The sequence below is a fragment of the Carassius carassius genome, chromosome 36, assembly GCF_963082965.1.
Source record: "Carassius carassius chromosome 36, fCarCar2.1, whole genome shotgun sequence".
NCBI lineage: Eukaryota > Metazoa > Chordata > Actinopteri > Cypriniformes > Cyprinidae > Carassius > Carassius carassius.
The window spans coordinates 13238265-13265941 of NC_081790.1; the positions used below are offsets into that span (position 1 = coordinate 13238265).

At 34.5% G+C, this 27677-nt stretch overlaps 3 protein-coding genes across 6 annotated transcripts; 1 reads left to right on the forward strand and 2 right to left on the reverse strand.

Annotated features, from left to right (window-relative positions):
* The first annotated feature begins 1843 nt into the window (after positions 1 to 1843).
* Positions 1844 to 5723, forward strand: LOC132116711 (probable dolichyl pyrophosphate Glc1Man9GlcNAc2 alpha-1,3-glucosyltransferase). The gene is made up of 13 exons (XM_059525582.1): positions 1844 to 2156; positions 2345 to 2423; positions 2505 to 2698; positions 2831 to 2937; positions 3044 to 3111; positions 3298 to 3424; positions 3522 to 3625; positions 4140 to 4260; positions 4408 to 4547; positions 4704 to 4843; positions 4918 to 5015; positions 5098 to 5170; positions 5261 to 5723. Exons 1-13 carry the CDS (start codon positions 2068 to 2070, stop codon positions 5493 to 5495), a joined length of 1575 nt encoding a protein of 524 aa, XP_059381565.1. The 5' UTR covers positions 1844 to 2067; the 3' UTR covers positions 5496 to 5723.
* Positions 5724 to 7676: 1953 nt separating this feature from the next.
* On the reverse strand, positions 7677 to 11496 carry guca1d (guanylate cyclase activator 1d). The gene is made up of 4 exons (XM_059525583.1): positions 10918 to 11496; positions 9195 to 9344; positions 8444 to 8531; positions 7677 to 8364 (listed from the first exon to the last, which is right to left on the reverse strand). Exons 1-4 carry the CDS (start codon positions 11110 to 11112, stop codon positions 8225 to 8227), a joined length of 573 nt encoding a protein of 190 aa, XP_059381566.1. The 5' UTR covers positions 11113 to 11496; the 3' UTR covers positions 7677 to 8224.
* Positions 11497 to 13171: 1675 nt separating this feature from the next.
* On the reverse strand, positions 13172 to 27349 carry dub (duboraya). Of its 4 annotated transcripts, none has more exons than XM_059526346.1 (8): positions 27202 to 27327; positions 17294 to 17380; positions 16131 to 16217; positions 14918 to 14995; positions 14624 to 14686; positions 14353 to 14532; positions 13651 to 14255; positions 13172 to 13562 (listed from the first exon to the last, which is right to left on the reverse strand). In XM_059526346.1, the coding sequence occupies exons 1-7, from the start codon at positions 27205 to 27207 to the stop codon at positions 13653 to 13655; spliced, it is 1104 nt and encodes a 367-aa protein (XP_059382329.1). In that variant the 5' UTR covers positions 27208 to 27327; the 3' UTR covers positions 13172 to 13562; positions 13651 to 13652. The 4 variants fall into 4 exon arrangements, with proteins under 4 accessions (XP_059382329.1, XP_059382330.1, XP_059382331.1 ...); XM_059526347.1 differs by having other exon boundaries at positions 13641 to 14255; XM_059526348.1 differs by lacking the exon at positions 17294 to 17380 and having other exon boundaries at positions 27202 to 27349.
* Between the last annotated feature and the right edge of the window lie 328 nt (positions 27350 to 27677).

Here is a 27677-nt window from a genome sequence, read left to right on the forward strand (position 1 = left end):
TGAAAAGATCTCTAACACTAGATGGCTCTAATCTTTTTTTATTCTATCGGTTTTCTTTTTTTCTTTTTTCTTTTTTTTAATTATATTATTTAAAATCCCATGCTACATGTACTTTGTTAACCTAACTGAGACTTGTTATAGCACTTATATATCATTGCTCTTTTTGTTTGCTTCCACTGTCCTCATCTGTAAGTCGCTTTGGATAAAAGCGTCTGCTAAATGAATAAATGTAAATGTAAATGTAAATATATATATATATATATATATATATATATATATATATATACAGTACAGACCAAAAGTTTGGAAACATTAAAATTTTTTAATTATTTTTTTATGTTTTTGAAAGAAGTTTCTTCTGCTCATCAAGCCTGCATTTATTTGATCAAAAATACAGAAAAAAATGTAATATTGTGATATAACAATTTAAAATAATTGTTTTTAAATTTATTATACTTTAATTTATCATTTATTTCTGTGATGCAAAGCTGAATTTTTAGGATCATTATCACATGATCCTTTAGAAATCATTCTAATATGATGATTCATTATCAAAGTTGGAAACAGTTCTGCTGCTTAATATATTTTCAGAGCATGTGATACTTTTTTAGGATACTTTGATGAATAAAAAGTAAAAAAAAAAAAAAAGAAGCTATGTTTTTAAAATATAAATATTTTGTAATAACAATATACACTACTGGTCAGTAATTTGGGGTAAGTAATTTTTTTTTCTTTTTTTTAAATAAAATCAATACTTTTATTCAGCAAGGATGTTTTAAATTGATAAAAAGTGATAGTAAAGAAAATATATTATTAGAATATATATTATTAGAATTTTTTTTTTATTTTGAACAAATGCAGTTCTTTTTAACCTTTTATTCATCAAATATATTAGACAGCAGAACTGTTTCCAACACTCATAATAAATCAGAATATTAGAATGATTTCTAAATGATCATGTGATAGACTGGATGTTACATGTGACACTGAAGGCAGGAGTAATGATGCTGAAAATTCAGCTTTGCATCACAGGAATAAATTATTTTTTTTAAGTATATTCAAATAGAAAAATATTATTTTAAGTTGTAATAATATTTCACAATATTACATTTTTTTCTGTATTTTTGATCAAATAGATGCAGGCTTGATGAGCAGAAGAAACTTCTTTCAAAAACATTAAAAATAGTTTTTAAAGGAACTAAAGGAACTTGAAAACATTTATGTTGCCCATATAAAAAACGTAATACTGAAATGTAAAAATATAATAATATATATATATATACATCTGTATCATAAAAACAAAAGGCAGAACTTTAAAGATTAAAACTCTAATTATTAATTATCTCCTCTTTTGTGGGATTCATTTCCAGAAGCAATAGAATCATAAAGATGCATGCTGTGAAAGAAAATATATAAAAAAGAAAGAATAAACAGATGATTAAATTTAACCTTCTTAGTGCCCATAAAAAGAAATTGCATCAACAAACAGAAGAGCCACTAACAAAGCACTTGATTAATTCATTTAGTCTGTTATCAAATTCGGTGTATTATCTTTATGACTTCCAAACAAGTCACTGCTAAATCATATGTGTAGAGGTACAACTTTGAATTTTTTTTTTTTTTATTGAAGTTGATAATTTGTGTATAAATTAATTATTACCCATTTCATAGCGCTACTGAAGTGTCACGTAAAAGGACGATATGATGTGATATGTTACTTTTTTTAATGATTGACCAATCACAGTCGTTTGTGATCCCTGTGTTTATACAGTCTATGGTTTAAGGTTTAAACATGAATTTATAGAGATTACTGGGGCGGATTATTGATTTTCAAATTTAAAGAATTATGCATTTAGGCAAATAGGCTATCTCGGGCCAGATATAAAACAACGTCCTTATCTGTTTTTATCCAGTCTATGGTCCTGATACCCTTGGCTCTAAGGAGCTGTCGAGTTTCTGAGCCGCCGCGCGCGTCCTGCAGGAGCACATGTTTATGTCAGCAACGTTGCGCCACCCAAAGGTTGTAATTCGACTTTTAGAAATAAAGTTTTCTCTTAGGAAACTGTCATGGCTGCTCCCATGACTAACGATCAGGGCTGTTTTATTGCTCTGGCTCTCGGAGTTTCATTTCTCAAATGTCTTTTGATAAATGCCTAGTAAGTGACTTTATCTCACATAATATACCTTTTCTCTCATATGATCACATTAAAACGGAAAACCCATTGCTATGTTAGAAGAGCGACCAAATATTCGAGACTCATTCATTCTGTCTGCCTTTTACGAAGAGGCAATGATTGTTTCTCATCACCTAATGTCGAGCAATTTCATATTTATTGTGTTCCAGCCATTCTACGGACTTTGAAGTGCATAGGAACTGGCTCGCCCTGACTCACAGTCTGCCAGTATCACAGTGGTATTATGAGGTAGTCTTATGGATTACATACCTTCTTCAAACAAATAGATACTCCGGTTTTAATTTTGTGGTTTATTTTGTATATTTTCAGGCTACGTCTGAGTGGACATTGGATTATCCTCCCCTATTTGCTTGGTTTGAATATGGACTCTCTCATATTGCCAGTTTTTTTGATAAGGAGATGCTGGTTGTTCAGAACCTGAGTTATGCAAGTCCAGCCACAATCCTGTTCCAAAGACTGTCAGTCATCGTGGCTGATGTGCTCTTCTTTTATGCAGTTAAAGAGTATGTAGCCTCTACATGCCACAATTAGATCCAAAGTAGTTTTTGTGCCTTTGTCTTTTTTAGGTTTGAAAGATACTTGTTAAAGGCTTGCTTATGTTGAATCTGAGATGAAGAACATTTGTACTGTTCTAGATGCTGCAGATGTTTGCGAGAAGACAAAGGAAAGGACCTCCTGGGAAAGCCATCTTTTATCCTGACAGTGTTGTTGCTGTGGAACTTTGGTCTTCTAATTGTCGATCGTATCCTTGGAGATCTGGAACATTGATAAGTCATGCATGCCCTGATGTGGCTCACACATTCATTTCGCTTACCTGAAATTAATTTCACTTGACTGAATTCCTGCAGATATTCATTTCCAGTATAACGGATTCCTGTTTGGAGTTCTTCTTTTATCAATAGCAAGACATTTCCAGGTATTAGTTGTAATTTCTTTTATTTAGTGAGTTTCATAAAGAAGACATAACTAATAATCTCAAATTTGAAATGCATTTATATTATACATGCTTTTAAATCGAATTTCGTTATATTTTGTCTTATTTGACTTTCTGCAAAGTTTGTTGGAATATGAGTTTCTATCTTGAAAATTATTTTGTTAACAGAATAGACATTTTGAAGGGGCCTTGCTGTTTTCAATACTTTTAAACTTGAAGCATATATATCTATACATCGCACCTGCATACGGTGTCTACCTGCTGAGATGTTTTTGTTTCACCCAGAGCAATGCAGGTAATACAGTATCATCTTTATATGTACTGTATATGTATTTGTGTGTGTGTGTTCACAAAGACTGTGTAAAATTCTACATAGAAATCTTGTTTTTCAGATGGATCTTTGCAGTGGAGAAGTTTCAGTGTTATGCGGCTTGTAACTCTAGGAACTATTGTCTTGTCTACTTTCGCAGTGTCATTTGGACCCTTTATAGCACTGGTCTGTTTATCAATATATGAACAAAGCTCTTCATATAATCACATACTGTTCAACTGTAAAGCCAGTTTACATTTTTATTCAGCAAGGATGCATTAAATTGGTCAGAAGTGGGAGTAACGAGTTTTTTAATTTTTACATACTATTTTTTTGAGGATAAATGCTGTTAATTTAAACTTTTGCATTTTCTGATATATATATCTGAAGGATCATGTGACTGAACTGGAATAATGGCTGCTGTGAAAATTCAGCTTTGCCTTCACAAAAATAAATAACATTAAAATATAAAAAAAAATCGTATTATTGATATTCTGTGGACAAAATATATTAAAATAGAAAACATAAATTTTTTATCGAACAATTATTTATAGTAAAAAAATATTAATTCACAATATTATTGTTTTTACTGTTCTTTTGATCAAATAAATGCAGTCTTTGTGAGCATAAATTGATTTGCATATGTTTTAGTTTATCACAGAGATTCATTGATCAATTTTATTCATCTTTATTCATCAAGGGTCAGCTTCCTCAAGTCCTGTCACGTCTCTTCCCTTTCAAGCGTGGTCTGTGTCATGCGTACTGGGCACCAAACATCTGGGCACTTTACAATATAGCAGATAAAGCTTTTTCCATCCTGGGTATGTTCAGTAACTCAAACAATTGTGTTGTATTGCTATAGGTTAAACATATTTTTAAAAAAGTATGTTAATATTATGAGCATTGTCACATAATGATGTCACTGTCCAATTGATTTTATCCGGATCATTTCTAATTCACTTATTTAGGTGTGAAATTCCAACTGCTTGATATTAACAAGTTTCCCAAGGCCTCAATGACAGGTGGTCTGGTTCAGGAGTTTCAGCACTCTGTGCTTCCTTCGGTCTCTCCTTTAGCAACCCTTGTTTGTACGGTACTCTCAATATTGGCGAGTTCTTTTTGATTTGCATTGCTGAATTGAATATTTAAATAGATGGCCTTAATTTCATTCATTGACACATGAATAATGATCAATACAAAAAAGAGAAAATTGATTTCTAGATTTGCCAAGCTCTGATGCATATACCATTTTGCTCTCTTGCAGCCTGCACTTTTCAGGATATGGCATCGACCTAATGGAGCGAGAGGATTCCTGCGCTGCCTTGTCATCTGTGCCCTTGGATCTTTTATGTTTGGTTGGCATGTGCATGAGAAAGCTATTCTGATGGCCATACTTCCTTTAAGGTGTTCATCTGAAGGTATTCTTACATAAGCACATTCTGTCCGCCGACTACTAAACACGGTTTCTTGTTTTTCAGTTTGCTCACTGTAGAGAGTAGAGAGGATGCCAGGATTTTTCTAATCCTCAGTATAACCGGTCATTATTCCCTATTTCCACTCCTCTTCACAACCCAAGGTACGTTCCGTTCAGAAAAACTCACAAGTGATTTGCATCATCACTGATGGTAATTCTTAAACATTTCTATTTTTAATTCCAGAGTTGCCCATCAAAATATTTCTCATGTTGCTGTTTACAATCTTCAGTCTCACTTCTTTAAAAACGCTGTTCAGGTCTGTTCATTAAACTGGGATTATTGGGCCATTATTGTCTTTATGTTTGAGCAAAGCATTGGTAATGTGATTCTTCATTTGTTTTTTCAGGAAGGGCGGTGCTCTGTTGAAGCCGCTGGAAGTGATGTATCTCTTGGGCCTGATTCCTCTTGAGCTGATCTGTGAGTTTGTTTACCCGCTGACAGTCTGGAAGAAGACATTTCCCTTCCTCCCGCTCATGCTCACCTCCGTTTACTGTGCTCTGGGAGTGACATATGCCTTCATCAGACTATACATTTCACTCCTGACATGTTCAGACAACAGTAAAAATATTAAAACGCTGTGAATCGTGTGATTCAGGTGCTGGAGGCTGCTCCTTTCTGAGGAGTTGGAAAAAAAAAATTCAGTGGACCAAAATGAATGATTTCTAGCTAATATCTTGGGATGGTTTGTGGGATATGAGTATCTTGGTACTCAGTTGTTTATTTCTTTAAATAATGATATAATGAAGCGTATGGATACAAATGTTTATTTCTAAAGGTGTTTCTATAAATGTATTTGCTTTGTAAACCTGCCTATGGCCTGCAGTTTTGTTATTATCACTATTAAAACTTACTTTGAAATAAAGCTGAAGTCATTTAAATATAAATATTAGACTGAAAAACATAAAATTCAAGAAATATTGCTGAAATAAAAGTACTACAATTACTAAAAATAAAATAAAAATAAAGCAAAATAGAAATACTACAAAAGCTAATAAAAATGATGAAAGCATCATTTTTTTACTATATAAAAGCTCATTTCAAATTTAATAGTATAATAGTATACAAATAAAACTGAAATGTTTAACCCATTTTATTAATAAGGCAACATAAAAGTTCCATACCAGTTGACATATTACCTGATTCTAAGTACCTCATTGTTTTTCCTGAAAAATGTCTAGTGAAAATCATCAAATACAGAGATTTGTACCCGGAGGCAAGTGTGCAGTACAGGGTGAAAACTATAATCTCAAAGCTTCATATCGAGAATTTGTGCTTTTCATTAAAAACATTTAGAAAACAAAGAAATCACAAACAGTTCACACTTGTCTTCTTGTGAAGGTGCCAACTCAACATTACAAAAACAGTTGTGGAACTCAAATCATGCTAAATAAAGTCCATATTACTGTCTTAGTTCTGGGACCACATTTATAACACAAAATCGATGCCAACGTTCATATTTTATAAAATCAATCATTGATGTTGAATAGTGCTTAGTGTCACTTCAGGTTCTAAGCAGGTTTATGCACTTTTTTTTGTGCGTATGTTTGTACACTCTGAGGGTGCAAAATTTCTAAATACTGAAAACATGCCTTTAAAGTTGTCCACATGAAGTTCTTAGCAATGCATATCACTAATCAAAAATTACGTTTTGATATATTTATGTTAGGGAAATTTACAAAATATGTTCATGAAACATGATCTTTACTTAATATCCTAATGGCATTAAAGAAAAATTTATAATTTTGACCCATACAATGTATTGTTGGCTAATTCTACAATTATACCTTCACTACTTTTGACTGGGTTTCAGCTCCAGGGTCACATTTTATAAACAAGGCCCCGATCTCTGGTGTGCATCAACTGAACAATGTTTCACTAGTGTTTATCAATTGTATGATATAATTGCACAATTTAAATTTAGTGTTAAAGATCAAGCCTCAGTCAAGACAAACATATCTGCTTATTAGTGATGCTGTTAAAATCCTTTTGTGATTTGCATGTGCTTTCCAGTGCAAGGCTTCTCCAGAGGACTCAAGACTGGTAAAACAAACACATGCAGACCTCAGAAATATATTTTTAAATATGTGCATTACAAATTCAGATTTTTGGGGTCTGTGAGAGTTTGTAATGTGTTTTTGAGCATAAAGCTCACCAAGGCTGCATTTATTTGATAAAAATAAAGTAAAAACAGTAATATTGTGAAATACTATTACAATTTAAAGTAACAGCTGTGTTGCTTAATTTTTTTTGTGGAAACTGATACTTTTTGCACAGTGTTTTGATTACTTTGATTTTGTATTTGGTCACTTTTGATCAGTTTAATGTGTCCTTACTGAAGATTTTTTTTTCTCCCAAAATAAAGTAATAAATCAAATAAAATTCTTACTGAACTCAAACCTTTGAATGTAGTATATACAAGTTTGGAATATGCAGTTAATAATTGTTAAGACTTTTCATTTTACTGTTTTGACAGCAAAGTTTAGATCAGCTAAAAAGATGATAAATGCATTTAATGAATTTCTTTTGCACCTACAAGAACAGCTAACTTTATCAGGTAAGTTTGATACTTTCCCTTGATAAAGTGCTTTATTTGTGATGTTATATCAGTGGTTCTCAACTGGTGGGTCTCAAATGAGAAATGGGTCTTATGTCTGTTCTGATGGGTCACTGACAGTAAAACAGTACAATTCCCACATGGTTAATATCATCAAAGTTGTCAGCCTTTTGTGGCCAAATATTGTTTATTGTAATATACAACATTTTGTACAGTAAATTTGGGTTGTCATTAGAGGTCCATTGTAAAACAGTTGAGAACCACTGCTCTATAGTCTATATACATTAATTTCACAGTTTTAAGGTCAATTCAGGCCACATCGGCAATGGACTGTCTCAGAGTTCACTCTCAGAGCAATATAGTAATGCCATAAACAGATGATGTGCTCACCTAATGAAAGTCACTAGGCATGCGCTCAGTGTTCTCCACTGAGCCTTTCCTTTAAAAGCGCCACATTGCTCACTCCTAAGCCTTGTCAGCAGTTCCTTAGTCTCTTGAAACCCTTATAGCATTAGAAGATCAATGTTCAGCTGAGGACAGCTCAGATGCAAGGCTTGGTATCTCCACTGGGGTCAGACAGCACAATTCTTGGGCAAAAGTCTAAGTTCCCCATGTTTTTCTGTTGAAGAGATCACACAGGTGTGGTGGGAAGCTGCATCTGTTCCTCAAGAATGGGAATACCAAACTCTGAAATCATTTGGTTTTCAGGTGGGGAATTTTCTGGTTTCTCTGTCCTTAAGTTGACGTTTAACCCACCTAACTCCCATTGATTGGTTTCTGTCGCCCTTCGATAATAATGACCAGGACTGGGGTGAGGTCCATCAGTTTCTTCAGCATATCCATAATGTCAGGATGATCTTTGGCTCCTTCAATGAACTCCTCAAGCGTCAGTTCCCCTGAAGGTGTAAGCAAAGAGAGATGTAGAATCTATATATGTGTAAAAATGAGGATTTTCATAAATGAACTGGTTCTCACCTTCCCCGTTAACATCAATCTTTTCAAATATAAGAGCCACTACTTCCTCTGGCACAATTTCACGATTTCTTGTAATGTTTTGTATAGCCTGTTGTAGAACAAAAAAACATAACTTCAAATCTTTTTAAATAGAAACAATTGAAATTCAATTACAATTTACCATCTCTAGACCTGCAGCATTATTGTATGGAGGAGTGGAGAAGCCACCTGAGGTCATCTGAACACTATTTGCACTTTAAGAAGTGTCAGTCTCAGAAACCTTTGCACAAGAAAGACAGTTCTTTAACTGGATTAAATCAGATCATCTACAAGTTAAGCAGACTGATCCAGTGTCCATGTTAACCTGACCCGATCTAAAGTCAGGTTCTGTTTTTTGACTTTCTATTTTTGGTTTGTTCACCAAGACCTGATGTGGGAGAAAATATGAAGATAATTCAGTGATTAGCCTAAACAGAGGTTAACATATGTCATCAGTTGCATCCCATGTTATGTACTTATGCACTAATCTGTTACGTTTTTTTGTTGTATAAATAGTGTGAGTAGAGTGTTCCCACTGAAAATTCCAACAAGAAAAGGTGCACTTTAAATACCCGGATGATGCACTTAGTGTGTTATTTTGGACACTTGATGCACTCAACTCTCACAGGCTCATCTTTAACTACGTTGTGAAGGGGTCGGGGCTATCAGACTCCAATTATGAATGAAGCACTAAATGGTTGAGTACATAATAGATAAGGGCATATTCACTTACAGTAAATATTGTTTCCAATTCATCCTTGTCAATTTTTCCATTGCCATCCTGGTCAAAAAGTTTAAAGTACCATTTGAGCTTCTGGTTGATTTCTCCCTTGAGCATTAAGCTGATAGCAGCGATATATTCCACAAAATTGATGTATCCATCCTAAAGAAAAGGGAGAAAACCGAGAGAGAGAGGGGGACGGTTCACATTACAATATTTTTTGTTAGGCTGTTTTAATATGAACAATCCAGCTAAGGAGATCCGGGCAAGATCATTATGTTAGCTTGTTTTTTTTTCAATCAATGTAAGCTTCGTAACATTATAAGCTTTTCTCCTCTAAGCTGTACGGTCTACAATGAGATCTCAGTGTTGTACTTGACTCAACATATCAGTCAACCAATAAAGTGAGCTTGGAAGAATTACACAACAATATTTCTTATTAAACATCATATATCATATAACCTGCTGTTGACTCAGTACCCATATAGCAAAATATAACAGTAAAACAAAATGGCCAAAAAATATTGCTAGAAAAAAAAATACATTTAGTTGCTAATATTTCCTCATATATGTTTTTTATTTTTCCGATATTTTCAATTTTAATATATTAATACTGTCTAATTTATGTTTTAAAAATAACATTTTGCACTGACCCAAAATTGAGGTTTTGGATGTATTTTCTTTTGGTAGTACAACAGACCAAAAGTTTGGACACACCTTCTCATTCAAAGAGTTTTCTTTATTTTCATGACTATGAAAATTGTAGATTCACACTGAAGGCATCAAAACTATGAATTAACACATGTGGAATTATATATGGAATTATATACATAACAAAAAAGTGTGAAACAACTGAAAATATGTCATATTCTAGGTTCTTCAAAGTAGCCACCTTTTGCTTTGATTACTGCTTTGCACACTCTTGGCATTCTCTTGATGAGCTTCAAGAGGTAGTCACCTGAAATGGTCTTCCAACAGTCTTGAAGGAGTTCCCCGAGAGATGCTTAGCACTTGTTGGCCCTTTTGCCTTCTGTCTGCGGTCCAGCTCACCCCTAAACCATCTCGATTGGGTTCAGGTCCGGTGACTGGAGGCCAGGTCATCTGGCGCAGCACTCCATCACTCTCCTTCTTGGTCAAATAGCCCTTGATGCCTTCAGTGTGACTCTACAATTTTCATAGTCATGAAAATAAAGAAAACTCTTTGAATGAGAAGGTGTGTCCAAACTTTTGGTCTGTACTGTATATTTTGGCCTTTGAACAGAGCAAAATGGTAGCTAAATATATATTTTTTAATATAAAAGGTATATTTATTTTATTATACATTTGACATTGTACTATATATTTATTTACTATCAGCATATATTTGCTGACTTTTTTTTTGTTTTTGTTTTGTTTTGCCGAGTGGGTCAGAAGGATTTTAAACATAAAAAAATAGGTATATTTAAAGTAAGGTACATTACTAAATTATACATTATAAATATTCATATTTTGCAGTTTTATCCAAAGTAACTCAGAAATCAGATATGCATGTACTGCCTCTTCCAAATAATACCTGTGTAAATGATAAATGGTTTACCACCAGAGTTTAACTTGTTTTACCAATCTGATCTCTGGTGCGAAAGATGATTTGCACGATTGCAGAATTAGATCCATCACAATCCTCAGAAATCACAATGCTGATTGATATTACAGTCAAATGTAACCAAGATAAATCACTTCAAGGATCAATCCTCACCCCATCCATGTCGAAAGTGAAGAACACTTGGTCCACATAACTGTTGGCATCCTCATTCATCCCCTGCAGTCCCAGGATGGACTTGAGCTCAAAAAGTGTGATCAGGCCTGATGGAGACTCCTGCATGAACTTGTTATACCAGTGGTGCATGTCCTCAGCGAGGATGTCTTCCATACTTGTGTGTGTGTTCCCCATGACCCTCGCTGGTCCAGGAGGTCGCAGGCCTGTGAGCTCCGACGGCGAAGTGCAGACTGGCCTCCAGGATACTGATTGTCTGAACCTATTAGATCCAGGTACCAATAAAAAGAGGTGACGCCTTAAAATAACTACTGCTAATGGGATAATGGCAAGGCCTGACCGTTAAAGAGTAACTGGCACAGAGTAGATAATGCTTGTATAAGAGCGTTCAGCCTGCAGATGAACCGTTTGTGCGGTCATTGTAGTGCAGAGTGCATCAGAGGCCACCTCACACTAGGCTTTCTTACAGTCCTGGGAGATCTAACAGTTATACTGATCCAGCCATCTCTCAATGAAGACTTTAACTCTTATTTTTACAAAATACGTTTAAAGCTTAAATAGGAGTGATAAAATTCTGGTTGATACTGATTATTGTTTTCATATTATAGCTGACAACATCACATAAAAATTTGACTCAATTTTGTCTAAATATTAAAAAAACTATAAACAATCATTTTAAAGATTACAAGTAAATATAGGCATTGCAGCATAATACTGTGTATACATAAAATGTCTCTCTCTCCCTGTGTGTGTACGTATGTGTATATATATATATACTTTAACAGTAAACTTTACTAAATACGTGTAGATACATTATGTATACTTTATCTGTGTGTATATATATATATATTTTTTTGTGTAATTTGCTTGTTTGATTTTTTTTCATATCATGGCTGATAACACAAAAATTCTATATAATCTTTATAATATAAAAAATAAAAAAATCAATATAACCAATAATTTTAAAGACTACATGTATATATACAATACAGATCAAAAGTTTGGAAACATTACTATTTTTAATGTTTTGAAAGAAGTTTCTTCTGCTCAGCTTCTGGTGATCTGACCTGATGGTCTCCCAGCCTCGTTTTGTCCACATGCCGATCAGATCACTGACTTTTCTCACTTGGAAGTGGTGACGAGGCAGATCTGTGCTCTTCGTTAGGGTCTTAATGTGGTTTGTATCCACTGCAGTAAATGGGATTAAGGGACTGCAGTCATGAGCTCAAACGTTCACTGTGAGCATTAGCCTAACCTCTCAACTCATTACTTTCCAGCCATTTCTAAATGTCTACCAGTAAATTAAGAGAAGTTTCCTATCCTGGGATTAGCAGCAGCGACTCAAAACAAAACAAAAAACTAAACAAACGAACACATTAATGATCACGGTGCCAAACAAGCCAACATACTTACATAATTATATAAAAACAGTGACGTGATGAGCTCGTGTGCTATGCATGCTCAAACCTGAGCAGCAGGAGGATCTTACTCATCTTTGGAAAAGACTTTATAAATATCAACTGTAAGAAAAGTATAATTATTTGTAAAACATATATTGTCCAATCAGAACAGAAGTAAAGCAAAACGTGAACAAGCTTTAATTCCACCCAACAGTCACTTCTGTAAAAACTCATTTTCAAATTCTCATAGCAATGGTTCTTATCCTCATCAATTTCATATTGTTTATTTTTACACAGTCACACTTTCCCCTGACAATATTAGCAATCAGGACAAATCAAAAAGTCTGCTATTAGTCTATTTCAGTAAAAGCCAGATTAGGCAATACTTCCTCCCCTGACCTTGAATATCTGATTCCAATCCAAAATTAATCTCATCTCTCCTTTCACAACATAGAAAAGCAGCGTGATATTTAGGGTCATGCCATAGTTAAATATACTAGTCGTTCAGTGTGAATATTAAAACAGAACCAATGCTTAATGAACGAACTTTAAATGATAATCTGCGCCTCACTAGAGCTTCCATGAGGTCAAACTCAGAACAGATCCCAGAGATGAGAACAGATCTGCCTGTGCCCTGATTAGAAGATTTTATAAGAGAAATAAGATATTTCTGGTAGTTCTGATCTGAACGTGTGCATATTTGTAGCTAATATTTTGTCTAGAGACCAGAACAGGCCCAGCCAGGATCTTAATGATCCTTACATACATTTAACACCCAACATTGCACTGAGAAAACAACAATATTTTCCAATGAAAACGATTTATTTTTCATTCTCCCTTTTTATTTTCTTAAGATCAACCATTTATATTTTTCTTTGACAGGAATACAACTATAAACAAAAAACAGAATAAAAAAAAGTCCTTCGGTGGAGACTGTTTACTATATAAAAAAGTATTTCTCAAACCAAACTAATGTGTGAATTCACACAAGCGGCTCAGAACAGAGGTATTAACTAAATATGAATACAACTGTACAGAAGAGAAAATACTGTTGTTCTCTGCACCTGCAGCTTTCACTTGCTCTTTCAAACGACTCAAATGTTTGAAGTCTGAAACCAAGTTATCCGCATTATTCATCTTCTCCGGATGTCTTTGCTTTGGTTAAGAAGTGAGTTCTTCAGCCTGAGACAGATCGGACCTTTTTCTCTATTGAGAGACTTTACGATCCTGCAAAATATTAATAATGAGATCAAATGAAACAATAAGTTAGAGCATGTAACTAGTGTGAACATGAATATGTCTCACCCTCACTTGCCTCTAATGGTTTACTTCATCCTCTTTCTGTTCCTCTTCTTTCTCATCTGTTGTGTTGGCTTCTGTTTGTGGTGTGACTGGCTCTTCGCGTGTTTCTTCTGTGCTGTAAGCCAGCTGTGGTTCATCTTCACTTTCCTCTTCTTTGTTTTCTGGTTCTGTTTTCTCTTCTTTGTCTTCTGTTTTTTTCTCTTCTTCGTCTTCTGGTTTAGTTTGCTCTTCTTTGTCTTCTGGTTTAGTTTTCTCTTCTTTGTCTTCTGGTTTAGTTTTCTCTTCTTTGTCGTCTAGTTTTGTTTTCTCTTCTTCGTCTTCTGGTTTTGTTTTCTCTTCTCCGTCTTCTTTTTCTGAAGTCACAGTCTCCACTATTTCCTCTGGTTCTGGCTTCTCCGAATCTGTGGCTTTAGTTTCCTGCTCAATCTGTTCTTTAGAGGAGAGAGATTCTGCATCTGGTGAGGTCTTGTGTCCTTCAAACACATCTCCTTCGTGCCCGTTTGGAGTCGTTCGATCGAGGGTGGGTGTTTTATCCACCTCTTCTCCTCCTTCATCTGCACTGGACTTCCTGTGCCGGCGAGACGGCGGGCGCCGCTTGATGGAATGTCGAGCTCTACCCTGTGCAGATTAAAACATTTTTTTTTTTATTTAAACACTGTAACAGTTTTTATTGGTTTGAATTCACTGACATGTGAAATGATACAAAGCCTTAAACCTTGTTGATGCTTTTGAGAACAGTTCCCTCGGCGGTACTCTCAAAGCTGGCAGGAGTTTCCTCTTCTTTAGGTGTGACAGTTGCAGTGGGGCTGGAGGGGCTGCTGGGAGAACCGGGGGAGAAGGCCTGCACCGGTAACTTCATCACCCCAGGACCCGTGGGAGAAAGCGTAAGGCTGGCCTGTGTGAAATGGGATGGAAAATCACTTTCAATATCTAAAGCAATACTGACCTCTGCTCACTAGAGGGAAACATTGCTGCGAACAACCAACCTGCAGTTTCTCAATGAGGGCAGAGTTTCTATTCTTCCTGGTTGATACTGTTTCAGTTCCTTTCTGAACAGATAAACAATAAATCAGTTATGTAAATATAAAAAACTTTTAACAATACTAATGTTTTATATAGAGAAACAGCTTGAAAATCTGCATCATTGCTACAACGCATTGCATATTTGAATGTACATGCATTCATCTACTGAGGATAATGTTCTTACTACACTGTAATGAAAGCTAGTTTTATTACTGACAATGTAGGGTTTTTTGAGGTCAATTCCCGGATCTTCTCACCTCATCCTGGCCTTGACTTGCGTCATTACCAGCAGGCAGCGGCAGAGAGCGTGGCGGTCTCCTCCTCACAGGCTTGTTCTGAAACAAAAGAGCAGCTAAGATCCACATGCCTAAACACGTACATACCTTACTACCACATTACTTCCTCAGAATTCTAATGATCAAAAAAGAAAACGATGAATATTTCTAAAATTTAAGTAAGAATAAAAAAACATCTATAATAATAATAATAGACAAAAAAATTAAATAATTAAAAACCAAATTAATAAAATAATATTATTGACAATAATAATAATAAAAAAATATATAGGAAAAAATAAATTAATAGAAATTAATAAAAAACAAAGTCGTAATAGTAATAAAACAATACATAATATTGAAAAAATATATATTGTAGAAATATTATACAATAACAGAGACCACAAAACTTTCACATAAATAATCACATTTAAATTAAAACAATTAAAATATAATACAAAAAAAAAATACAAACAAATAAACGTAATATTAATTACAAATAATTAATCAAAATATTTAAAATAAAATCAAATAAATAAACATAAGAAAAGAATAAAACTATTTAAAAATCCAAAAAAAAAAAAAAAAAAAAAAAAAAATCAGCTTTCAAAATTACACATGACTAGATCAAACATTAAGATATAGCCACACACAAACTGAAACAGACTTATAACTTATACTTGAGAGTTTGCAGTGAGGAATGTTTAAGAAATACTAAAGTAAGCGAAAGGGCTTGCAAAGGGGAAAAGGCAGGAAAGTAGTTGTAAAAAAAACAAATAAAAAAAACATAACCCATCTGTCACCTGCATAGCATGCAGCATAGTATCTCTGCATTGCATAACATCCCCCCTTATTAATATCTGTGCTTGAGGACGCCTTCCTTCGGTGTCTGTTTCCTAAGCGATAGAGTGACACTTTGTCAAGCAGTTCATGAGAATTTGCATAATCAGTCTTAACAGTAATCCTAAACTTATGTAAGCTTGGGGCTAACTGTTTTTTCAAAAGAAATCAATAAAGAGCAGAAAAACTGAAGATTCAAATCAAAATGGTAAACTTTAAGCAAAAGCAGGAAAATAATGTTTAAAAGATGAGACGACTTTGTTAAAGTCTTGAAAAAAGGAGATGGGAAATATTAGGAAGTTCAAGTACGAAAGCAGAGAGGATGTGATCATATTCGGATACTATGAAAGCTCACCACTTCAGCGTCTGTCATATGGGATACTGGACAACTGAATTTTCCAGCTAGTTCAGCCACAGAGCGCTTTTTTACAACAGAATGCTCCTGAAATACAAAAATGTTAGTGTATGAAAAATAACTAATATTTTTTGTAATATTAATCTAAGGCATAACAATCCATGGCAAAGCACTCTAAAATCTATTTATTAACTGTAAAATCACCTGCCACATTTATAAATACATATAACAAATTTTCTTAAACATGTATGAAAACACACACAATATTGCAAAGGGCAAAGCAACACCTTATATTAGAGGAGTTTAGTTTAGCTTTGACTTTTTAATCTTCTAGTAAAGATTTTCTAATTAAAAGCCATTAGGTTCTGTTATGCAGAGAAAATGTCTCGTTTTTCAGCACAGGAAACCACAGTCGTAAATGCTCATTTGAGCAAGAGTGTATTTCAAAGGAAATCTATGAGAACGTGTTTTTTGAGCCATGCAAGCATCCTCAGGGGGACACACAGGCTCAGTGGAATATGACTTCAGCCCGCTGTTATCATTCCCGTCTCAGGCTCTTCCATCTATGACCCTTAGCACTCTCACTATCAGTGAAGGGAAACCAGTGCTGCCTTGTCAAAAGTGATGTTTTAGAGCTGAGGCAATGTCTATGAACTTACACGACTGTTTGTTTTCAAGACGTTCAGTCTCAGAGCTTCGTGGGAACCCACTAACACTAAGCTGCATGCAGTCTATACCTTACAGGATGTTGGTTATACAATGATGAGGCAACTTAAGATAAGACTGAAGAATACATGAAGAGTCAAAAACAGGAAGGGTGCTTGAGCAAGCCAAACCACGACTGAACAAAGTTAATTATGAATAAAACTTTTCTAATAAAGTTTCCCAGTCTGCAGGTACAGTTTTTTTTGTAACATTTTACTTAAAGCCTTTTGGTATAAGGCATTATAATGGGTCATTAAAGGGTCAAATGTATTATAATTATTCATAATGTTTGTTGTAATATATGATTTCTTGTAAAAAAAAAAAAATAATCAAATTTTAAATGCATAATGAAATATATTTGATATTGAAATATATATTGTTATAATGCGTTAACTGTGGTTATATTATAATGTATTAATTATGAATGGATTGTATATTCGGATACTATGAAAGCTCACCACTTCAGCGTCTGTCATATGGGATACTGGACAACTGAATTTTCCAGCTAGTTCAGCCACAGAGCGCTTTTTTACAACAGAATGCTTCTGAAATACAAAAATGTTAGTGTATGAATAAGAACTGATATTTTTTGTAATATTAATCTAAGGCATAACAATCCATGGCAAAGCACTCTAAAATCTATTTATTAACTGTAAAATCACCTGCCACATTTATAAATACATATAACAAATTTTCTTAAACATGTATGAAAACACACACAATATTGCGAAGGGCAAAGCAACACCTTATATTAGAGGAGTTTAGTTTAGCTTTGACTTTTTAATCTTCTAGTAAAGTATAACTGTGGTTATATTATAATCAGTGTTGGGAAGGTTACTTTGGAAATGTAATAGGTTACAGATTACAAGTTACCCTGTTTAAAATGTAATAGTAGTGTAACTTTTTCAATTACTTTATTAAAGTAATGTAACTAATTACTTTTGAGTACTTTTTGATTACTTTTGTAAATTTGTGAAAATTAAAGAATAATAAATAAAAGCATATACATCAACTGAAATACAGTTATCTAATAAGCATGTGACGTATTCTGTGTAATAAAATCCTAAACATTGGTGTTTCTTTTAAACTGCTGTCTCTTTGTATATGATGATAGTTTTCTCAAAATAAGTAAAATGCACATGAAGTGACACAGAGCAGTTCTAGAAATTATGTTTATGTGCTCGTGTACTCCTATATTGAGGCGGCAGAGGTTGAAAACGCTGCGAGCTTCAGTAGGCCTATGTGTAGTAAATGAAACCATGTCTTTGCCATTAATTTACAGGAGGGGCGAAAAAAATCAGACTGGAAAATTCAAACTCATACAAACAAATTCATGGACAAAACTATTTTTTATCTATTTTAAATCTTTAATTTGGGGACATGCAAAATAATTAAAAGTTCTCTTCTGAACTGCACCTTCACTTCCATTTTTCTCTTCAGTTTCTTTATTTTGCCCTGTTATCCATCTCTCTCATGACTTTAATACTCAAGATTGAACAAAACTATACTTTACAATACAATACTCTCTACAATAGTACAAAATATCTTTATAGAAAAATCCTACATATAATCCATATTTTTCCCTTACAAAAATTAACCATGCTTTTATTAGCCTATATAAAAGTAAAATAACCTTGAGTAATTTTTTTTTTTTTTTTTTTTTGCAAATGGATTTGTATTTATTTTTAAATAAATACATTTGTAAAATAATTTTACATTTTTGGTTATCACAGTTAAACAATAGTAACCATTTTCTCTGGATTTATAGTTAAATATTAAAACGTTAATTTTCGTAAGGGTTGTGTTGTTGTCTGTCGTAGCTCCCCCTAAACCTATAAAAAAATCTGAATTTTTTTCAGCTAAATTACTACTGTATCATTACAACAGATAATAATGATGTCCTTTATATAGTATTTTGAGTAATGACTGATGAGCAACGTGCTGCTGCTTGATTAAGTAAATAAAAAAAACAAAGACAAAAAAGCATCTTTACAGATGAAACCGACCTGAAACCCTGAACAGTAGTTCTGCTTCTCTGCTCCAGCTGTCCACTCTATTCTTTCTTTCTTTCTCTTTCTCTTTCTCTTTCTCTTTCTCTTTCTCTTTCTCTCTCTCTCTCTCGCATTGATTACTCGGAGTCTGATCCAAACCGTTTGGCGGAGGTGCGGAGAGCGCGCGAGTCATGACTAACAATTCATGATTTATTAGAGATTTAATTATCAAATGGCGGATTCGCAAATGATCGCTTTAGTACATTCGGCAGGCAATTATACAATAATGATATTAAATAGTGGGGCAAAATCGGCTGCCAGGTCACCGGGAATTGTCCCGGTTCTCCCGGTGTCCAGTCCGCGCCTGATTTCCACAGACAGGCAGAACGTGCAAGTCATATATTGCATTTTTGGGGCTTAATATTCACAGATACTAGTCCATGTCATGTTTTGATTCAAGTGTACTGACCTACTTTTGATTTAGTCATCCAAAATGAGGCATATTCCGTCCGCGTTAGGCATTCCGTTTTTATGATTGGATTCTACGAACCAGACTGTGTTTCCGCATCTTGGAAATTATTAGGGCGTAAGGCTCAGAATAGTCAGTGCAATTTGGGGAAAAATCAGTTAAATCTGTATGTGGATGCGTGTAAATATTCAAATGTAATCCCCTTTGTAATCGTTAAAAATTTCATAAGTAACTGTAATTTAATTACTAATTTTTTCGTAGTAACTGTAACTAATTACAGTTACAATAATTTTGTAATTAAATTACGTAACGCCGTTACATGTAACTAGTTACTCCCCAACACTGATTATAATGTATTAATTATTAACGGGATTGTGCAATGCATTAAAATGTGCAATACTAATTTTAAAATGCATTATAAATAAAGGCTTTAAAGAGTTAGTTCACCAAAAATGAAAATTCTGTCACTAATTACTCACCCTCATGTCGTTCCAAGCCCATAAGACCTTTGTTCATCTTCGGAACACAAATTAAGTATATTTTTGATAATATTTTTGGTTCATTGTTTACGTTCAGCATGTGCATGCTGTATATTAAATGTAAACTATCACTGATTACGTTGATTACGTTCTGGGGTACTCTCCAAAATGGTGGAAGTGGATAACTTGGGAAGAAGAATGGTTGAATAAATGATGTTATGATTGTTTTCTTTGCGCTTAAAAAGTATTCTCGTAGCTTCATAAAATTCCGGTTGAAGTGCTGATGTCACATGGACTATTTCACCAATGTCCTTGATACGTTTCTGGACCTGGGAACATCACAGTTGCATTGCAGTCTATGGAGCTCTCAGATTTGATCAAAACTATCTTAATTTGTGTTCCAAAGATAAACGAAGGTCTTACTGGTTAAGTGTTATGTTTATTTAAAACAGAAGAATGGTCATCATCCCAAAATGCTGCTCTTCTCAATTAATTGAAAATGCATGATGGCTGTCAAATTGATAATTGAATTATCTTTTTATTAAATATTGTTTTATTTATAATAGATTTTATTATTATATACACACAACCATTAGATCAGTTACTAGGTTGCAACAAGTGACTGACTTTAGAAGTGAGTAATTTAATCATTCACTCGACCGATTAATTAAATTAATGCTTTAATATACTTTTAAACCTTTTTAATATGTAAATGTATTAGGTTAAGACTTGAACCTGAACCTGAAAGCCTGGTAGCAATTTAAAAAAATGTAGGCACATGACAGCCAGCTGCTTATTAAAAAAGCCAAATAAGACCTGGTAAACACCTGGTAACTTGATGCATTCAGGCCTCCATTTAAAAAAAAAAAAGAAAGAAAAAAAAAAATCTCTTTTGCCCAGCCTCTTTCTGTCTGCTGCCCATGTGTTCCAGCTCCACTAGATGCAGTCCTCTGTATGATAAGAGCATTCCATCATGACATCATTTGCCCTATTTACCGGTAGTGCCCAAGATGGACAGAAAGAAAGCTTGTTCTGTCAAATAGCCTGTTACCATTTTAAATCTAGGCATGTTTACAATTCACTGATATATCAATGCAACCCTCAAAATGTTATATTCCGTGTTTCTAAATAGCAGTAACTCGTAACAGGAATATATTCAAGCAGTTTAGCTCATATCAGGCAGTTAGACATCTGACCCCAAGAAAAGTTCACAGAAATTCTTAGTGTCACTGACAAATAGAGAAATTTATGCTAACCGCCAAAAACAACATGCGAAGATGACGAGGACCTGCCCCAGAGACCGACCCGCTCCCAGAGCGGAGCTCCCATGCCTGACACGCAACATAAGAGCATGCTTTCCATTTTTAACAACAGCAACTAAGAAAACATTGATTTCCTTCATCCAGTTCCCCTCTATAATCACATTTTTGGTTTTACAGTAGATATCATGCAACATAATCTGGCTCTGCTTACATGTATCTCTGCAGGAATATTTTACAGAGAAATAATTTTTCTGCTGTTAATTTACTCGCCCTCAGGTCATTTAAGATGTAGGTGACAATCTTTCTTTAATAAAACAGTAAAGATTTTAGCTGTAACTGTCATTCTTGGTGATTTATAACATGCACAATAAAAATGTAAAAAATTATAATGACATGCACAAATTAAATTTTAATTTGTGCATGTCATTATAATTGAGTAAATTTTGGTGATGGTGATTACGTAGTTATGAATTTAAACAAATTAGCATATCGTGACATCACTGACTGGGTCTTCAACCCGTGCCTTCGGGCGCATCCTTGCAAACCTCAATTTGATGCAGGCTATATAGACCACAAACAAATTAAAATCTTTGTCAAAAACATGTTTATCGCATGAATTTCAGGTGAGACGAAAAAAAATTAGGTACTGTTATACTGTTTTACTTGCATCCACCGCTAGGTGTCAATGCAACCTACAAATGAGAGACCGTTTACTTTGCTTATTTGGGTTGTCACTTTTGTGAAAAAAAAAATCCTGTTTGATTTGAGAGACAAGTGTTCATTGAATCGATTGTAAAATCGATTTTGCATGTCTAAATACGTTTTATACAGCAAATAAATATTCAATATATTGGTAAAGACCAATATTTCTGATGATTTATTGGCGTGAAGTTACGTGCACAATGACAAACAGGAGTGCAACATTCTCGAAAAACAATAAGCAGAGTGGACTGCCAAAATGCAAAACATTTACTGCAGACTTCAACATGGCTGTGTTTACGATTAGAAATATCAACAACGACTAAAAAATTGCTTTCGTAGGCGATTCTAGCCCGAATCTGTATCTGTATGCATGAGACTGTTTGAATACCGGCAGAATTCACATTTCTGTTGTAAAAAGAGAAACATTGTGCAGATGTAATATTTGCTTTTATGCGTGCAAGTTGCTGTAACGCATGTAAAAAAAAAAAAAAAAAAAAAAAAAAAAAAAAAAAAAAACAACGCGCTGCAAAAAAAATAATAATAAAAAACCCTGAACGCACTCAGAGAGAAAGTCATAAAAATCAATTTCCTATTTTCGTTTTTGAAACTTGTGTTGGTTGGTCCAATCGATTCGTGCAATAGATTTTCGAACATAAAGTGACAGTCGACACGGACACGGTTTTAGAGTAGACGGGAGAAGGGATGGGAAAAGATCTGGGCAGTTTTTCCAGAACTTCGTGCCAAGTTAAAGTGGTGTAGAGCGGTTTTGAATGAATTTTTTAGATGTATTATGGTGCCCGAACCCGTATGTCTTTGAACAGTGACTGCCATCATTACCAAGCGCGAACCGTTGACTCTGACAGTGAGTGAGAGTATGAGACGAAGCGAACGCACAGGCCACAGTGTGACATCCGTGTAAACATAGATGACGTCACAGGTTTTTTTTTTTTAAAGAAAGAAAGTAGCCTTCGTTTGTATCTAGGCCTAGGCAATTTATATATTTACAATACTAACTAAAATATCATTAATATTATTTTATTGCTTTTGTATTAGTTGTTTGAAGAGAAAAAAAAAATTGGTCGGTCTTAACACAAATTTACAACTGGCAAATTGGTCGGACTAAAAGCAAAAAAAAAATAAAAAAATTAAGTCAGTCCTAAATTGACAGGGTCGGTCGGGTTACGGCAAACAACAATATTTTTAAAGGATGGTCTGAGAAAAAAGCACTAGGATAACATTCACTTCTTTACACAGACTAATCGTTTCACTTCATAAGACCTCAATATGTCATGAGTCGCAGATTAATTGTTGGTTTTTGTATCTGCTTTTTTAACTCATAAAATGAAGGCGCCTCTTGACTAGCATATGATAAATCACCAAGGACCACCGTTTCCACAAAAAATCTTTACAGCTTTTCTGTTCTACTGAATAAAGTCTTGGATGGTCTGAGGGTGAGTAAATAAGCAGCACCTTTTCATTTTTGGGTAAACTATGTCTTTACATGGACATAAATGACAAATGGTACGGTCTTTACTTTTGGAAGGTTTAATGCAGATGCAGTGTATATCTCACATGTTAAGTACAGGGCATTGAGCTCATTACTACTTATTTTAGGCAGGGTGTGGGCAGCTCTTCCCATGAGACCCAGTGGGTGGTAAGATTTACAGCATATGTGTGTGAGTATGGGTGGCTAAGGGTGTGTGTGCCCCACAGCTGTGCCTTTGCACACATTTAACACACACACACACACACACACAAACTCACACCTGCAGAGATGACCCCTGAAGATGACATCACTGCTGCAATCGCCACTAATAGTTTCTTCAACAATTTTACTACCTCAATAAACACTGTTAGCAACAAAAGACATATTCCTTCCAATGCTTACTTAATCTTTACAAGAGTTGGCAGCATTCATATGACACAGAGTGAGTAAACAATGCAACAAACATAATCAGTTCAACATGACCCTTTCTTCATCTCCAAAACAGAGGCATGATCATGATGACATACACGCTTTTAAACTGTACTGCAGAGCTGGAGCAAGAATCAGCTCATGAAGCATAAGGCCATCATGAGTGTGGGAGCAGTTCCGTGTGAAAAAACATCTATGTTAGGCTCTCGGGGATTGGTCTGTGTTTCCTCTACAACCGCTTCAGCCACATTGTTACCAGGGGAATTTTGTCAGTGGCAACAAGGGAGGCAGTCTCTCTTAAATAAAAAACAAAAACAAAACGAAAGAAAATTTCAAGCAACACTTTCAACTGATCAAGTGGACTTTTGCATTGTAACAAAATATGGTAACACTTAAGTATAGAGAGTTCTCACTATTAACTAGTTTATTATTAGCATGCCTATTATTAACATATTGGCTGTTTATTAGTACTTATAAAACACATATTCAGCATGAACATTCACTGTATCAAATAAATGAAACTTAAGAGATGTTTTTTTTTCAAAAACATTACAAATCTTACTGACCCTAAGCTTTTCAATAGAGCCTTTCACATGACCTGTTTTTTTTTGTTATAAATGCTAATATAACCATACAACATTTTTATTATTTTTTATTATGTACAACAAAATCACACATTTTTGCACTTGTATAGAGTATGTTTATGGCCTAAAGTCACCATTTTTTTAATAAAGGCAGCAGAGTTCAAGGACAATCACATTCATGTAGAGTGATCTCTATCCAAAAGTGCCCCAGTACTATGACTTCATATACTGGCTCAGAATACTTGGAGCGGATGGCGTGCTGGAAGGCTTCGCAAAACACTCTGGTGTGAGTCAATGAGTTATGATGACGGACTCCACCTCTCACCCAGATCCCATCAGGGTCCAGGTCTTGAATCAGTCTACAAAACAGACATCCACTTCCTGTGACAGGACAACCTGCATCCACTTGACATTATCTGACGAGGTCTCATTGATTGTAATGACTATGAACCAAGCAACTCTTCAAAATCATGACATGGAAAAGACACTGTGTCCTGCACTAAACATTTACATCACTTGCAAATACTCCAAATGAAGTTATGACCCTGAATTTTGAAGGGTAGCTGGGACAAGTTCACACCCATATGCTCTCACAGTCTCCCAGCACAAAATTCTTCATGAGGTAATGGATGATCGCTATCTTAAATGCACAGCACACTCTCCATTATGAAAAACAAACCAAATATACAAGTCTTTTGGGGAGGAAGCTTGTTGTAGTTGGTTAATGTCATATTGCACCAACATTTCCCTTCTTCAAATCGCTCTGTCTCATCTATGAACACACTCTGTGGTTACGTACCGCTCTGACAAAAGAAGGCCGTTGCCCTAACAGCTGCTGAGGTGGGACTGACACTGACCCGCATGCTCACATAGCTGACATTCAGGAGATAATCAACTTAAATATCCCGACGTCCATGCGGTACAGTGATCTGAGAGTCAGTATGACCCAACACGAAGCTGTGAAACGGAAAAGCTTACAATGAAGTCAATCCAGTCTTCACAACTCCTCTTGCAGCCAAGATTTTTAAAAGACACATCCTTAAATGTGATTCAGTTCACAATATATTTCACAGAGAATGGTTCCTATGGCTTAAAGTATGCAAAAGTTGACGATCATAATAAAATGAGTTCGTATCTTGATCGTGAGATTTGAGCTATATTATATTAATATTAATATACATTATAATGTGTATAATATATACTGTACATTGCATATATTATCTGAGCAAACAAACCACAACGTAATTTTCCGAAACAGACAACAGAACGCATGCACACTGCAGTCAGTTTTGTATGTTATACACTCACTTTCCAAGCAGCAGCACATTAAATTTAGCTTGAATTATTATGCTATATTATTGTGCAACGCCATACTGTTCTCTCAGTATGCATGATCAGTAATTTTAAAAAACATCTAACATGATAAAGCACCAAATACAGCACACTATTAATGTTGATAAGGGACTTTAACCCATTAATTGTATATATTCATTTTATTTTAAATAATACATTTTAGACAAAATTATCTGTTGGGTTTGTAGGCATTTATTTTGGTATGTTCAACTCGAAAAAAAAAAACCATTGCTATTTAGAGATTTTATTAAAATAACAAATTTGGAAAGTCCCTGAATTATTTATGGCAGCTTCAGTGGGATATATTATATAGAGCCTATGTAAGTCACAGTATAAAAACATCTAACCTATTGGAAAATTTGTAAATTTGCCCACAAGCCACAAGTTGTCAAAGCTCTTTAAAAAAGCAGTCTATGTTTAAGCCAGTTGTTTTTCTATGATCACTTAAAAATGTTCAGAGATTGAAAAGGTGGTTTGAGTATTCAGCCACTTAATTAATCACAACCTATGCTGAAATCAATTGTCAAAAAAAAAAACTCTAATCTGCAAACATAAGCACAGGGGTCCACCATCCAAACCCGCCATTTTAATCTGTCATATAAGGTTACACCACTTTCTGTGTCAGTTAGCTCGCTGCCATTCCAGTCATACTTTCTTTCTAACTCGAGAGACATGTAAGTGAGGCAGTGTCAAGTCAACAGGGTTCTCTGGTCAAACACAATTGTAAGTGTTACTGGCACAAACACAACAATAAAACTGCTGGTAATGATAGCCGCCTCTACAAACAAGGTTATGTAAATGGAGGTTTGCAGGTGGCTTTGCCGATCTGAATGACATCGCCACAGCTTTACTTTATTCATCTTTCACCCACTGACTCCAAACTCACATATGACTCAAACACATGCTGAGAGTGTTATGTGGAATGTAAACCGTTATCTCTTAACCTTGACAGCACATATTTTAAAGAATAATTAATCTATCTGTAGTAATATATATATATATATATATATATATATATATATATATATATATATATATGCATTAAAATGATTCAAACCTGCACTAACAATAATTTAAACCAAACGTGTCTTAAATTAAAAACTATAAAACGTGAAACACAAACATATTATGCATACAGTGGAGTACAAAAGTCTAATTCAAAACCTAATTTTAACCTAAAAAATTTTCAAATTGTAATCAGTTTTTCAAAAAAAGTGTGAAGTTCATGCAGCTTTAGTGCTGCTAACACTAAAGCAAGGTGACAAACCAATAAAAAGAAAATAGCCTACTGAAATGTTTCTGTATTTTTATTTTTTAGATTTGCAATAAAATTGCTGATATCATTAATAATGAAAATGTATTCAGTAAGAAAACGAAAACAGACTATAGTCTAAATCAATTATATCTATGACATCTGTTATGGCTGCTGCTTTGCCATCTTGAATCATCTCGTGGCATCTCATAGACTGAAATGCAACAAGTTTTGGTTTACTTTGTAGCAGAAAATGTGTGAAGAGCATTAAATGAAATAAACTTGAAAAGAAAAAAAAAGAAAGAAAAAAACAACAACAACAGTATTTTGAAGCGCAAGCACAGAAAATAATATCATACCTCCATTTTACAGTGTTGTTAACGTGTTCTCGATGTCTTGTCGCAGTTTTGATGTGACACTTGCTGAAGTACACGCGCGCGCGCGCGCTCTCTCCTTGCACGAGCGCGCTCTCTCTCGCTCTCTCTATCTCTCTCACACACACACACACACACACACACACACATACAAGTCAAGAGGGTGGTCGTTAGTTATATTTAGGTCTGACTCTTACAACATTTTCACGGTCAGAATATTGTCATACTCTGCTTAAAAAGCTGTTGCAGTGAAATGGCCTGCAGTTTCTTACGTATTTTCCCAGGAACTTATATCTGTGCTGTGTGTGTTGAAAATACCGTTATTACCAAGGTGCACTAACATTACTTTTTTTTTTTTTTTTTTTGCAGAAACGTTTCACAAAGAACAGCACTTTCACAAATATAATTAAAACTGTGCTAATTTCATGAAGACTCAATACATGTTTTCTACAAACTGCTGT